This window comes from Gadus macrocephalus, chromosome 13, assembly GCF_031168955.1.
Source record: "Gadus macrocephalus chromosome 13, ASM3116895v1".
Classification (NCBI taxonomy): domain Eukaryota; kingdom Metazoa; phylum Chordata; class Actinopteri; order Gadiformes; family Gadidae; genus Gadus; species Gadus macrocephalus.
Window position 1 is genome coordinate 2668721 of NC_082394.1, and position 16329 is coordinate 2685049.

Here is a 16329-nt window from a genome sequence, read left to right on the forward strand (position 1 = left end):
TAGTAGGGGCAGGATAGAGCAAGGGTTATGCAGGGTTTTTTCACTTCCAACCGAAAGGTACTAGGTTAGATTCCCACAGGTCCTACAGGCCCACCTGTAGGCCACCTGGAGCAAGATGCTTCACCTCCTACCTGCTCCGCGATGACCTTTATCTAACTCCATCGACCAACTCCTTCGTGCAATCTTTATTCCTTCCAAATGCTTTGACTAGAAGCTAAATCACCCGTAAAAAGCAACAGAAAAGCATCTGTGTTTGCAAGGTTACTCTGAACAAGGCTATCTTGTTCAGAGTTCACCAACACTCTGCATAGCCTCTCCCCCCACACCCCCACCCCCCCTCTTACGCACTGATTGTATGTAGTACGTCCTGGCACTTAATGTACACACTTATTGTAGCCTAGGTTGTAAGTCCTGGAACTTAATGTACACACTTATTGTACCTATATTGTACGTCCTGGCACTTCATTTGCACACTTCATGCATGTTGTACGTCCTGTCATTTAATGTACACATTTATTGTATACTTACTGTACGTCCTGACACTTAACGTGCACACTTATTGTACGTTGTACGTCCTAGCACTTAATGTATGCACTTATTGTATGTTGTATGTCCTTGTACTTGAAAATAGTACTTAGCATTGTGTAGCATCTTATCCCAGCTTTCTCTGTTCCCAGCTGCTGTTGGGAATGGGTAAACCAAGTGATTGTTGGTGCTTGGCACTTGGTTCTTTGAACATCCTTACTATACTGACAGCGATATATTGTTTCTTTCTTCTGACAAATTTGGATAAAAGCGTCCTCTAAACGCCCTCAATGTAAATGCAAGTGTAAGGTAGTGAAGACATATGTGTATTGTTGTGTGATTTGTATGGATTTTCTCTGAGGACTGCTGCAGTGACATGGAAGGCCTAGACCTTAACACTATATAGGATTACTGCGCCGGGATAAGCAGATGCTTTTACTGCAGCTATAAGATTACTACACCTGCCTAGTGGCTTCCTCTCGCCCACACTGAAATCCTGCCACCCCCGATTGGATAAAAGCATGCAGGCCTTTTTTTCAGGTAGGATTACTTGGTTATGTCTGTGTTTGTGTGTGCGTGTATGTCTGTGCTTGTGTGTGTCCTTGTCTGTGTGTTTTTGTGTGTATCTGTGTGTGTGTCTGTGTGTGTGCATGCGTGCGTGTGTTTCTGTGTGTGTCTGTGTTTCTGTGCCTGCCTGCGCGCATGTGCGTGTGCGTGTGCGTTTGTGTGTGTGTGTGTGTGTGTGCGTGTGTGTGCGTGTGTGTGTGTGTGTGAGTGCGTACGTGTCTGCCTGCCAGCATGTGTGTGTGAGTGTGCTTGTGTGAGTGTGTCATAGGAGGTATCAGTGGATTCTGTTACCTGTCATTTCTACCTGTAATCGTACCTTTGCTCCAAGTTTAAAAAATGCCCGTGTCATTCTCTACCTGCAACCCTACCTCCTTGCTTAGCTCATCTGATAGGCCTGTTCCAAGCTGTAGGACATTCCCTTTTGCAAATATATAGATTTGAATAGTCAACATGCACAGTTAAATTCAGTATAACAGCATCTTACTTTGTGGCCTCAGGCCACCAGCTTTTGCTGAACGTGAGTTAGATTAAAGGAACACAGAACATTATACATTTTTGCCTGCATGGCCATCTATCATTATGTTGTGACATTTTTAAAGTACATCCGAAGGGCATGGTCAATTTTGAGTAGACCGCATTTCTAGAGCACTTTTATAGCCAGTGGCCACTCAAAGCCATTTACTATACTGCCTAACATTCACCCATTCATGCACACATGCACACATTCACACACCGACGGCAGAGCCAACCATGCAGGGCGACAGCACTCAGCCCGTCAGGAGCAGTCAGGGTGAGGCGTCTCGCTCAGGGACACCTCGATACTCAGCTGGGAGGAGCCGGGGATCGAACCAGCAACCTCCAAGTTACCAGCAGACCCGCTCTACCTCCAGAGCCACAAGGTGAAACCAACTCAGCGGAGCCCAGAGGGAAGAGGACGGGAAGCCTGAAACGGAAGCCAAAGGAAGCCTTCCTCTCCTCCGGAGGTCCTGAGTGCCTCCTTGCCTGATGCTAAGACACACCCTGCTGTCTCGGGTGTGGACCTGTGCTGACCTTGGTATCACCACGGTGACCTCTGTCCCCTGGGGGTGACAGAGGCTTGACAGGGGCAGTGTCAGTGTTGTTCACACTGATGGAAAACCAGCTCTGCGAACAAGAGTGTTTACAGGTGAGCCAGTCACTGGGGGAAGACTGGCAAAGAGAGAGAGGGAAAGGGAGAGGAAGAGAGGGAGAGGGAGAGAGAGAGAGAGAGAGAGAGAGAGAGAGAGAGAGAGAGAGAGAGAGAGAGAGAGAGAGAGAAAGGGGAAGGGAATGTAAGATGAATGGATGGAGTGATGGATAGAGAGAGAGAGAAAAGAGATTGAGAGGGAGAGAGAGAGAGAGAGAGAGAGAGAGAGAGAGAGCGATAGAAGGGAAGGGAAGATGAGGGAGTGATGGATAGAGAGCAAGAGAAAGAGAGTGAGAGAGAGAGAGAGAGAGAGAGAGAGAGAGAGAGAGAGAGAGAGAGGACATGCAGATTAATGGAATGATGATTGAGAGAAAGAGAGGGAGCAGGAGAAAGAGAGACAAGAGAGACAAGAGAGAGAGAGAAAGAGAGAGAGAGAGAGAGAGAGAGAGAGAGAGAGAGAGAGAGAGAGAGAGAGAGAGAGAGAGAGAGAGAGGAAAGAAAGGGCAGATGGATGGAGTGATGAATGGTTGTAGAGAGACGGAGGAAGGGCAGATGATGGAGGGGGAGAGAGAGGGAGAGGGAGAGAGAGAGAGAGAGAGAGAGAGAGAGAGAGAGAGAGAGAAAGAGAAAGAGAAAGAGAGAGAGAGAGAGAGAGAGAGAGAGAGAGAGAGAGAGAGAGAGAGAGGGAGGGGAAGGAAAGGGCAGAGGGAAGGGTGAAGTGTGATACCCCCGGCGGGTACAGTGTGCCCTGGGGCTCCGGGGCCCAGTGACACTGCAGTGCCTGCAGTCTGCTGACTATAATGCGGCCCCTCCTCTACTGCAGCCCGGAGACACATCACCTTGCAGGAGATGGATGGATGGATGCATGCGGCCATCATCTCTCCATTCACCCTCTATCGCCGTTCTTACCTACCGGTACAATATCACTATCAGGGGAATGGCATAATCAGGGGAATTACCTGATCAGGACAATGCCGTAACCATGAAAATGTCATTACCAGGATAATGGCATCAATGTGGAAAATACATGACCAGGGCGATGTCAATGCCAAGACACAGAAAGGATCCTAATTACATGACCACGACAATGTCATTACCAGGACCTTGACCTGACCAGGAGAATTACCTCACCAAGACAATGTCATTACCATGACATGGACATAACCAAGACAACGTCAACACCATGACATATACATAACTAGGACAATGTCATTACCATGACATATACATAGCCAAGACAAAGTCGTTACCAGGACATAGACAAAACTAGGACAATGTCATTACCAGGACCATGCAGGGTCGCAATGGAGGCAGATGATTCAGCAAAGTAGTGTGGGTGTGTGTGTGTGTGTGTGTATGTGAGTGGGAGTGTGTGTGTGCATTTGACTGCACTATAGTGTGTACACAGAATAGTAAATATGCAGGGCTGTTTCTGCTGACGCTGTTGATCTGGGCTGTTGGATTATGTTTCCTTTTGATTCCTCTCTGTTGCTGCAATGGGTCCTTATATGTGCAAACACACACTCTGACTATTGCGGCGTGAATTGTGCTTACTGGTTGTGTGCGTGTTTGTGTGCGTGCGTGTGTTTGTGCGTGTGTGTGTGTATGTGCGTGGGTGTGTGCGTGTTTGTGCGCGCGCGTGCGTGTGTGTGTGTGTGTCTGAGTGCGTGTGTCTGTGTGTGTGTGTGTGGGTGTGTGCGTGTCTGAGTGTGAGTCTGTGTGTGTGTGTGTGTGTGACCTTGGCTCGCACCCGCACTGCAGCGCACGCCGCCGCAATGTGACAGAAAGACTGACCAATCGCAGCCCGCCTCCGATTGGGATGGAGGGAGAGAGAGGCGAGGAAGGGAATCCTGAGTTTTAGAACGGATCTCTCTCAGGTAACACAATAGTCCCTGGATAACGCCAGCTCCCTTTGCCCTTCTGCTGGAGCTCTGAATTAACTTCCATCCACGGTTTTCTGTTCTCGCCTTCAATCGATGCACAGGGAGGAAGAGGAGGGAATGAAGCAGCCCTTTTTTTTGGATTCATTAGGCTTCTTTAGATTGCCATATTACACCGGAGGCAAGTCATAATCGGTGCACAACCATTCTTTAATCGCTGGCACGCACACACACACACACACACACACACACACACACACACACACACACACACACACACACACACACACACACAGCGTTGGCAGGGGGAAGATAATGAATGGAGTAGAGATGTATAACGAAGTCGTTAGGATGCACACACACACACACACACACACCGAAACCGATAAAAATAAAGAAATAACTCAAGGTCACATGAGCCAGCGCAGTGAACAACACAGCATCAACAACTCTCCATCGGAGATGTAAACAGACCAACGCCAATGGCTGCAGTGGGTGGGTGCAGTGTAGTAGAGGGGGTCCGGTCTGCACTCTGCTGCAGCAGGTATAGCGAAGGTCATCCCAGGTATACCAGAGACTCAGACAAGTGTGTGGGGGGTAACCTCACAGGCACAGCCGGATTGGCTGCTGCTGCATTGGGATGCTTAGTCTGCAGGGCGAAGAGAGAGGAGGGGGGCGATGGCGCGGGGTGGGTGTGCGGTGGGGAGGGAAGGAGGGGGGTGGAGGGAGTGAGGGGAGAGCTGGGAGCAAGGGTCTCCGTTCACCTTGTGTCGCGTCAAAAACAGATGGCTTGTTCCTGTAGCAGGAGAGAGGGGATCTCCTATCGCTCTGTCCCAATCCCAGAGGAGGGTAGCATGGAAAACCGAGACAGGTGACCATCGCATCCGCACACGCACACGCGCACACACGCGCACACACTCACTCACACAAACGCACGCACACACACCATTCCCGCACGCACCAACATGCACTGACACACGCATACACAAACACACACACACATGCACACACTTAGTCACTCGGTCACATGCAGGGTACGGCAGAAGTTGAACGTGTCTGAAGAGTGTGATTCTGTCAGTGTTCGTTGATCTATGCGGTTGTGCATTCGCTTGTGAGTGTGTGTGTGTGTGAGGGTGTGTGTGTGTGTGTGTGTGTGTGCGGGTGTCTGTGTGTGTAGGTGTGTGTGTGCGGTTGTGTGTTGGTGCAAGAGAGGGCATCTGGTTTCGAATAGGGATATTAGATTACCCAATGAGGGCTTAATAGAGCTGGAGACACTGTGGATCTCTTGATTGTGGGTCTGGAGGAGTGAGGAGAGAGGCAGCAGCAGTGTGGGCAGACACAGACGCAGAGGATACAGAGGATACACCACAGATCCTGCAGAAGGGGGAGCATCGAGACTCAGGTGAGAGCCGCGAGGACGCGTCGCAAATCACACGCCAGAAATCTGCAGTTTCTGCAGGAAGTGGTTGTGTTTATTTAGGTTTTGATCGAAGTGTGTGTGTGTGTGTTCTCGGTTTGCCCTGGCTTGCTTGGATACAGGGTTTGACGGTCGCCGGACCGCTCGTCGTTAGTTGTTCGTTTGGTATCAGATTAGTTATACGATTAGTTTCCGTGGCATTTGTTTTAGTTTCTTGTCATCGGTGTGTAAATAGATACATGATCAATTTGTTGCCGGAAAAAAAACAGAAACCTTTCGACGCGGTGAGGGAAAATCATTAGATGACAGAATCTAAAACAACACGCTTTTAAAAGCCTTCTTTCACGTACACTTTCTCTGATGTGCATCCCATAATGATCCCGGTCCTCCCACTCAAAATACCCTTCTCATTGGCTGGTCGGCGGGGATCAATCGATTGACTTATGTTGCCAGAATAGATAATAGAAACCTGGATCAGATCTTGGTCCAGGAAGGAGGGAACCAGCTCAGCACCATCACGTGGTGACATCCACCTCATAGCGCAGGCAGCGAAATCAACAGCGCGAGCTGAACCAGAGCTCAGGGTGAGACCCCCCTGGCACTCTGGTGAGTACAGAGCCGGCGGTGTCAAGTGCCTATCAAGACTGCCGCATTAAGCCTTTTGTCGGGGTGTTGTAACCTGTCCGGAGCTAATGCAGGGGACGATTTACGACCACTTAAAGGACAGGTAAAGCTCATGCTGATGGCGTGGTGAAGCTGGGTTTGAGGGTCTGGCCGTTGGGCTGATTTGGGTTTAACCGGCGACACGGCGGAGCCCAGGGGTCCTCTGAAAGAGATTGTGGCGTGGATTCGATCATAGAGATCAGAGCAAATTCAATGTTGTTTTTAGACACACAAAAGTGTTTCTGTTTTCTAAGGAGATTATCATTCTGCCGCAAGGGAATCAGCGTAAGATTAGCAGGTTTGTCTTTAGTACACGACATTGGGAGAAAATGGTCAAAACCCCCCAAAAGTACTAGTTAGAACTAGTTGAATTATAAGTGTGTCATCACAATCAGGCATTTAACGAGTTATCTTCACCAGCTAAAGGGACTTAAACAGGGGGATTGATTAGAGGGCACTTTGTTTTTTGTGTCATTCTTCAGGTAAAGGTGAACCAAGACCCTCCCGGCTGGACAGAAGCAGCCCTCTCTGAATGGTCGTTAGCCGGCAGCCGAGACACCCTGCTGGGATCGACAACGCGGCGCTGGCTGGGGTGCCCTGCCTGCCACCCTGAGAGGGGGCCCCGTGGGTAGCTCCGGGGGCCAGCGATGGAGGTGCCACTGGTCAACTTCGAGAACATGGACAACGTAAACATCAACCTGGGCGACCCCAACGACTCGGGGTACCCCACCTCCCCCACCTCCGAGGCGCCCGAGCAGCTGGCCGGGGCCACCAACCGCCGGCCGTCCACGCGCCAGTCTCCCCGGCGCGGCCGCCGTTCCCAGGGGGAGCTCTCCCCCGCCACAGGCCGCAAGGGGACCAGCAGCGGCAGCCTGATCTCCAACCTCAAGCTGCTGATCCACAGCGAGTCGCCCACCGACAGCGTCTTCAGCAAGGCGGTGCGGGACTGCTGCGACAACGAGGACTTCCTGCTGGAGAAGCAGGTGGTGGAGGTGCGCGACGAGAAGGTGGTGATCAACGTGTCGGGCCTGATGTACGAGACGCAGCTCAGCACCCTGAACCGCTTCCCGGAGTCGTTGCTGGGGTGCCCCATGAAACGGATCAAATACTTTGACCACATGAAGAACGAGTACTTCTTCGACCGCAACCGGCCGTCCTTTGACGGCATTCTCTACTTCTACCAGTCGGGGGGGAAGCTCAAACGTCCAGCCAATGTACCCTTAGATGTTTTTGCGGCTGAGATCGTGTTTTACGAGCTGGGGAACGAGGCGATGGAGCAGTTCCGCGAGGACGAGGGCTTCGTCACCGAGGCGGAGGTCCTCCTGCCCACCAACGACATCCACCGGCAGTTCTGGCTCCTGTTCGAGTACCCCGAGAGCTCCAGCGCCGCCCGCTCCGTGGCCCTCGTGTCCGTGATGGTCATCGTCATCTCCATCTTCATCTTCTGCCTGGAGACACTACCGGAGTTCAGGGACGACCGAGAGTTCGTGCCGAGCTTGACCCAGCTCATCAACGGCACTACGGTCACGTCCCTGGCCCACGTTCTCCCCAAGACCTTCATGTCCTACATGACGGACCCCTTCTTCGTGGTGGAGACCATCTGCATCGTCTGGTTCTGCTTTGAGCTCTGCGTGCGCTTCGTGGTGTGCCCCAGCAAGAGCGCCTTCTTCAACAACATCATGAACATCATCGACATCGTCTCCATCACGCCCTACTTCGTCACCTTGGGAACCGAGCTGGCCGCCGACCCGGACGAAGACCTCGACAGCAGCCAGAACGCCTCGCTGGCCATCTTGCGGATCATCCGTCTCGTGCGCGTTTTCCGAATCTTTAAACTCTCCCGACACTCCAAGGGGCTCCAGATCCTGGGCCAGACCCTGAAGGCCAGCATGCGGGAGCTGGGCCTTCTCATCTTCTTCCTCTTCATCGGCGTCATCCTCTTCTCCAGTGCCATCTACTTTGCAGAGGTAGACGAGCAGAACACCCAGTTCGTCAGCATACCCGACGGGTTCTGGTGGGCCGTGGTCACCATGACCACCGTGGGCTACGGCGACATGTGTCCCATCACCATCGGGGGCAAGATGGTGGGCACCCTGTGCGCCATTTCCGGCGTTCTGACCATCGCGCTGCCCGTCCCCGTCATCGTCTCCAACTTCAACTACTTCTACCACCGCGAGACGGAGCAGGAGGAGAAGCAGATCATAGACGCGGCGACGGAGGCCACCCAGAAGTCCATGGCGGCGGCGGCGGCGAGCAACAGGTACGGGAGCACGCCTTCGCTGACAAAGAGCAACGGCACCTGGCAGAATGAGAAGAACGGCGTACAGTGACGGGCAGAGACAGAGAGTGAGAGAGAGAGAGAGAGTTGGACGGGAGCAAGCCTGTTCGACAGTGTGATGCGAACGTGTGTTCTCGGTTATTCGTGGTTACCGTGCCGCATTGGAAATGTACTGTAAGCATTCATGCAACGAACGACAGTATTATAAAGATATCGGACGGTGTGTCGGACATGGGAACAGACGGTCTTAAGCGAGCTGCATGTGGATGTGTCAAAGTGTATCCAAACACACCTCAGAAAATATGTTGGTGAGTGTCTTACAACAGACTCGTCTTGAAATGGATATGTGTTACGGTTAACTAAGGAAATAATGGGGTACGGGTATTTCACTGTGTTACATAGATTACTAAAAGAATAGCACAACACAAAGGCTTTAATCTGACTAATGTAGCCTTGAGCTGTGTCCTCGCTAAGGGCAGTGGATATTCCACAGTCATGGCATTCATAATGGAAGGATATACAAAGCTCCGATTTCATTCCAGCTCCACCATGTGGTTTCCCAAGGACAGGAGGATGTATCTATGGTGGAGGAGGGGGGAATTGTAAGAGGAAATTGGTTTATAATGTGTTACCAGTAAATCTATAGTCATGAACGCTTAGCCAATGCCACACAACACCTTTTACCATGATGCAATGCAGCAATAACTCTGCTTAAAGACGGCCATTAACCTTGCATGTATGAGGACTGAAATATAGTGTAAATCATAACCTGCTTAGTGTACAGTATGATAAGAACTGTGTCTTGGGGCACATGGTAGCCATGTGTCTAAGGTAGCAATTTCCGATAGCAAAACAAAAACGAATTATGTTTTTATGTGACGTTAATTTAAATGTTTTGTTGTCAAATTCACGATTATCTTTATCGGTTGATTGCAGAAAATATTTGGCGGGTTTATTGGTTGATCTAAAAGCTATTCTGTTCAGTTTATCAATAATAAGATCACATTTACTGATTATAACAATTTAAACATAATATGAATGTATGCTGAAACAACATATCAAAACAAGCACACTTTTACTACAAAGTCATAAGTCACCTAGTAAGCCTTGCGACAATTACCAGCTTGTGTGGGTAATAGATAAACTCCTCATATACCAAACTATAATGGGAATTTAACCAGCAGTTTTTGGGTGAAACCATCAACAAAAAAATAGATTTTTCTCGATTGGCTAAGAACAGATTTACTGAACATTGCATTGTTGCTGCATGGCTGTGCAAAAACAAGATAGAGGTTTGAAGGGGAAAGTGAGGTAAATATGCTAAATACGTTAAACATGCTGTGCTTTCATCATGTTAATCACTTGATCCAGAAAGCCAATACTTATTGGGTATTGGAAATGTAAAACTTGCAAAGAGACGACAGGGATTGGTCATACATATGCATGCCACATGGTCACCACGTATGAAGAGAGAAATGCTGTACCTACATGCCTTTTTGATTACCTCACTGATGCAAATATAATGTACGGGCTGACAAACCCATAGAATATCTTAAGGTTTCCGCCCATTGGTGGAAACTGCAATACATGTAATCGATGATGCAATAAGTTTGCGAGGGTGACTTTAGTCAGTCACTCTTATACAGCACTTTACTTGTATTAATTTTCTTATTATTATTTATTATTGTTATTGTTGTTCTTATCGAAGCGCTTATTATATAAGTAATAACTAATAGTACCTGTATCCTTATATTTTATTTATCTTGTAAAGAGTGCCTTTTATTAAATGGTTATCCTCAAGTATAGTGTATTTTCATTATTGCATACCGATACCAAGCGGTCCAGAATTTCCATGACGTTATTAGTAAGTCACCTTGCGTTGCAAAAAAAGCTCCCTTCGTGAAACACCCAATCAGGCGAACCTTGATGATTATCTTTCTCCTCAATGCGGTGAGCTTAGTCGAGCACGCTTTTATTTTCCAAGGGTACAAGAAGAATACGATATTGATTAGGGAGCGTGGAGGCGATGCAGGTGTCAGCCTTTAGCTCCTTTAAGCTCCAGGGCTGGATCAGTGTTAGCGGCTGCATGTGCTAACGTACAGTAGCTAATCCAGGAGGCCGGGAGCATGGGGGTGGGGATTGGCAGGGGGGGGGGGGGGGGGGCAAGCTAGGTTCAGTCGCGACTCCCACAGCCGAGAGGTTGCGAGTTTCCGACCCTAGTGTCCTTGGCGTGACGTAGACCATCCTATCCTATCCTAGAGGCCTTGCGCCAGATTCGCTTCGGGGTAAGGTGTCTCCAATACAAGCGAGGTGTGTGTGTGCGTTTCGTAACACGGCTTTGTTTATAGACGTCAGAGGGGAGCGCGGAGCTCGGTGTCTTTGTCGGAGTCAGGAAAAAAAAAAGCAAAAGCTCAGAATGAAATATGCATGCGAGGTAAATCATTCACAACGCCAACTAACCTGGCCTCCCAGATTGAGTGTTGCCCTCTGTCAGTCATACTCGTATCAAAACAACAATGTGCCCCGCCCACTATGGGAAACACACACACACACACACACACACACACACACACACTCTAGTGCACGTGAGTCTTCCTCACAGTGTGTCCAGTGGTCTGTGGGCAATCCCCATCGCTGTAGTTACTGTTCACAATAGCGGCCCTTCCACCTCAATAGGCAGTGATTACGGGGCCATACCGCGGCTCGCCACAGCCCCGCCGGCGAGTCCAGCGCTCCCCAGACAGGTGACTCCACGGCGCAAGGTCAAAGCCCATGTGAGGCCGCCATTTATTATTCATCAGACGTTCCACCGAGAGATCAAATCCAGCCCGTCTCCGATAGGTGATTCGTCCGAGGGAGAAATTAATTTCGGCGCCGGCCGGCCGGCCGCCGCCGTGATGACAACAACGCGCGACAATCCCGACAAGAGCGACAACAGCTGAGTGGTCGTGTCCGAGCGGGCGCCGTCCTCCTCCTCTGTGGTCCGGCCGAACGCAGAACTACCAACTACGAGTGGAGTGTTTTGAAGGCACGATGGACGTGGCTCATCGCAGCTCAGACACTGAATCACATATCAGGCGGATCGGGTTACGGGGCTGTCAGCAGGCCAGCCCTCAGGCCACACATCAGGGCTGCCGAGGCAGCATGGAGCCCACGGGGGCCCGTGCCACCTCCAGGCTACAGTGTCCCCGACCGGAGGACCTCTGCTGGGGATGGATTACCTGTCCCCGCCGCTGCACTGCTGCTGCACGTAGAGGCCCACGCACGGGGTCACCGACACACGCACACACGGGGGGTCACCGACACACGCGCACACGGGGGGTCACCGACACACACACACACGGGGTCACCGACACACACACAGCTTATCAACGGACCCACACACACACACAGTCACTGACACACACACACACACACACACACACACACACACACACAAACACAAACATACACACACACACACACACACACACACACATACACACACACATGGAGCATGTTCACTGACACGCACACACACACTCACACTCATACACAGCACATGCATTGACACACACACACGCACACATACCCACACACACACACACAGACACCTATGTACACACTGACAGACACACAAGCACACAAAGCCACACACACACACACACGAGCAGACGCATACATAGATACACACACATGCTATGCACATACACACACACAAACACACACACATAGACGTTAATTGACCTTGGGCACGTCCTTGCTGAGCTGGCTGTGGCGAGTTCAAAGGCGGTTCAGGGGCCGCGAGGCGGAATGTGTCTTTAAGGTCCGGTTCCAATGATCATTCAGCTGACACTGAGATCCACGGGATTACACTGCGTACCCTGAGGGGGACTGGGGATGCCATCAAGGGCCCCATGTTGCTCTGATGGCTTCTTGATGGACTACATGTTTAGTATCATGTACCCTTGAGGCATTGTGTGTGTGTGTGTGTGTGTGTCTGTGTGTGTTCGCCCGGCGACACACACACAACGAACATGAACAACAGGTGATTAGGACCGGAGTCCTTCTAAACGCTTCTGTGCTGTTCTGTACGGTCCCTCGTCATTCAACCTTGCTTTGTTATTTTAAATGACGGTGGCCGTAATATTTGCACATTGGGTCCACACTCTACAAATAGCCCTGGCGATGTCAATGCCTTGCTCCACCGGTCGGGACAGGAGCAAAGCAGGACAGACTCGGATGCCTACAGATTATGCGGCGGACATTGGGGATTTACCTCAGAACCACCCAACTGGGAGTCGAGCACTATACTGCAACGCGTACAATACTTCTCACTGATAAACCTATTATCCGGTATCTAAGGGATTTGATGTCCTCCACACACACACACACACACACACACACACACACACACACACACACACTCGTCGTAATAATGCCCAGTATAATAAAGTCCTCTCCCACAGCTTTCAGTGGGAGTTTGCATTAGAGTGAGGCAGAGCATCTGTGTTGTCTGGGCAGCCAGAGAAGAGGACCGGGGGAGACTAATATAAAGAGAGGGAGAAACATAAAACCCATTGGGTTCAGGAGTTCAAAGTGAAACCATATGTCCCTGAAGATTAACGAGCAGATGGTGATATAGACACACAGAGAACGACTGTACCGCATTGAGGGTCATAGGGAATTGCCTATCAATGTATAGAGAGCCCAATATCTGTGTTTATGTTCAGTATACTGTTCAAAAATCCTTCTGAGGTTCATCACATCTACATTTTATGTTGTGCAATTTGGATAAACGTAAAACAATATTTTACAATAATAAAAAAATCATTTCAATATTCAACAAAATTGGGTTAACATTTGGCCTAAAACATTGTGATTGACACTACTCTCATAAGGTGCAGTAATGTGTATCCACATTGGATAAAAGGTGATAAAAGTTTTGTCAATTTGTCAGTTTGGCTGTCTAGGGGCAAAGACCCTCTATTTCCCAGTGATATATACTTTTTGCTTCTTTGTTTTTTTTACCCGGCAACACCAGTCCCTGGGTGAACCCCCCGCGCACCACTCACTGCTGCCGGCTCGGCTTGCCGGCTACGTTAGCTCCATCAATTAGCGTGACATGAATCATGTCTTTAACGGCGCGAGAAACGGGATCGCCTGACCGACATCCACGGGACGAACGTAAATAGGTTAGGGATAGAGTCACAACACCCCCGAGCCTGCAGGGAATAGCACATAGAGTAGTGATGCTGGCCCATTGTAAGGGTATACTAGTTAATAGTTTATCAGATCAGCGTTTTGGTTTCTGTGGCTTTTTTGGACAGGGAAGTGAAGACAGGTAGCAAAGGGGGATGGGAAGAAATATTGCATATGAGCAGTTTCGGGAATCGAACCTGCAACCCTACAAGCCGGTTGCCTACATAGTTCACTAACTATACTTGCAGGCTGAGCCACCGAGCAAGCCCTGTCTTTAGACCTCACTCAAAAGAGATTACACTGGGTTTATTTATATATATATATATATATATATATATATATATATATATATATATATATATATATATATGCCGTTATGGAACGGATGGGGGGGGGGGGGGGCATATTGCTCAAGGAGAACTACAGGTACACTGCGGATATTTGAGCCGCATTCTCGCAGAACATTATCTTTCTCCTCAGGACTCACCCAAACATTTCACCATGGATTCACACACCCTTAACCCCTCGACGATGCTGCTGCTGCTACGCGATACGTTACAATCTAATTTCGACGGATCAGCATTCCTGTAAACGCCATTGCGTTTTATGAGCACTGCACAGTGGAACGGAGGAAGTCTTTGACCCGTGTTTAGGGCCGTAAACCTGCCCTGACGTAAGAGGGAATCTCCGGCGCGCCGCTATCTCCCTTCCCCTGCATTCCCCTTCAATTATGCAAGGGACCTTTTGGTCTGTCTTAATTATTCACACCGTTGTTGATGGCCTGGCCTTCAGATAGCGCCGGGACAATGCTGGAACAACAGGGAGGACTTTAAGGTGTATCTAATTATGTAGCGAAATATACCAAATGTTGACTACTGTTTTAGCCCGCATTGTGTTGGTTTCTTTTTGTTTATAATTTGCTTGTTTTCATCAATTAAAACCCATTGTAACTGGTTAGATGCATAAGATGTGATATAATAAAAGTTGTATTATAGCCTATACGTATATATAATATATATATATATATGTAGGCTATAATACAACTTTTATTATATCACATCTTATGCATGTATATATATATATATATATATATATATATATATATATATATACATATATATACAAACACACACACACACACACACACACACACACACACACACACTTACAGAGAGAAGGTAGAAGAAGATTGAGAAATGACAAATGTCTTGTTGTTTCCAACGACTGGACACCTAAAAAGTACTGGCAGAAACCTTGGTGGTACTTCATTTGATTGATCTATTATTCAATAAATGTTTTCAAAGAACCCTGGGTCTAAATCTGTCGGTTGGCATTCGCTGCACAGTAGTCGATACGCACCCGTTGAGTTCCCTACCCGGCCTGAGGGGGCAGAGTGAGCTGAATAATGTGAATAAAGGTTTTAACTGCACCACGGCGGCTCTGCACCACTGACTCACTCAGAAGTTCGGGGGTAGACATGCTGGGACGACACTCATAAATGTTTCCTTTCATGGTTATCACGGGAAATAAAGCCCTACCTAATGAAAAAGCTCGATAGGAATGTATGGAGTAACCAGACTAATGTTTTGAATATAAATATGGAAGTATTGTGAATGTTTTAATATTCTGATTTGTTTGGCTTACAAATTAGAATAAACTAATTTGATTTGGTAATTAATTAAAACCGTGAGGATAATATCACCAGGGTTCCTCTATGCGTCGCTGTATGTAGACTGCAGGGGGAGCGAGTGTCCTGCTGTCAGGCACGGTCCAGTCTAGTCCCGTCATCAGACTTTAGTCTACCGCGATCCCTAGTGGCACTACGGTGCAGGTACAGGACATTAATATAATTGCTAATGACTCGACTGTATGATACAAAATACAACCATGGAACTATGGATTTGTAAAATAAACGCATAATTAGAAAAATAATGTACACGAACACTTCATATTTGCAGTTTGGCAAAATAACCTATTTGTTTTCTCAAGACTATGTAAACTCATTGAATAAAACCAGTTAATAGCCTAAGTACATAGCTACCTTATAGGATGTTAAATATACACTATTTTTGCATGCAAATATGGTTTAACGTGATAATGAATAAATATGAATATAAAGGTCTGCAAAAATGCTATATATATGCATTTTATTTGTATCCACATGCGTATGAATGATTTATATAGGCTATTCTCTTCTTTTTAATGGAAATGGTCTCTCCCCCCCCCACCCCCGCCCTCTCTCTTTCGTTTAGTTCGGTTCCTTTAGGTTTCGCTCGTCATGTTTTGGTCCCTGATCGTTTTTTCCGTTCGCCTCTGTTGTCTTGTGTTGACACATTCATTCCCACGCCACGTGTTCCAGTCTTCCACACACCACTGATTAAACAGACTTCGAGTATCATTCTTACATTGGCTATTTTTGGATCAATGACTAAATTAATCGAGCCTGGGCGTAAAATCACTGTAGGCTAGCTAGTTCATTTAAAAGAGACAATTAGATAATACGTTATATCATATCATCATAATAACAAAAACATTGTAAGATAACGCAGCTTGTGTTTGCATGAACGTGCACGTGCGTGCGTGCGTGCGTGCGTGTGTGCGCGTGTGTGTGTGTGTGTGTGTGTGTGAGAGAGAGTTGCATTACATGAAGCAA

General features: G+C 48.3%; 1 protein-coding gene across 2 annotated transcripts; it reads left to right on the forward strand.

Moving 5' to 3' along the window:
* Nucleotides 1-4851: 4851 nt before the first annotated feature.
* LOC132470860 (potassium voltage-gated channel subfamily A member 10-like) lies at nt 4852-10316 on the forward strand. 2 transcript variants are annotated; one of them, XM_060069771.1, is made up of 2 exons: nt 4852-5008; nt 6700-10316. In XM_060069771.1, exon 2 carries the CDS (start codon nt 6865-6867, stop codon nt 8545-8547), a length of 1683 nt encoding a protein of 560 aa, XP_059925754.1. In that variant the 5' UTR covers nt 4852-5008; nt 6700-6864; the 3' UTR covers nt 8548-10316. The 2 variants fall into 2 exon arrangements, with proteins under 2 accessions (XP_059925754.1, XP_059925753.1); XM_060069770.1 differs by lacking the exon at nt 4852-5008 and adding an exon at nt 5137-5539.
* Nucleotides 10317-16329: the final 6013 nt, after the last annotated feature.

Excerpts from the sequence above, each read along its gene's own strand:
- LOC132470860 (XM_060069771.1), top strand. The coding sequence starts at position 6,865 with ATGGAGGTGCCACTGGTCAACTTCGAGAACATGGACAACGTAAACATC.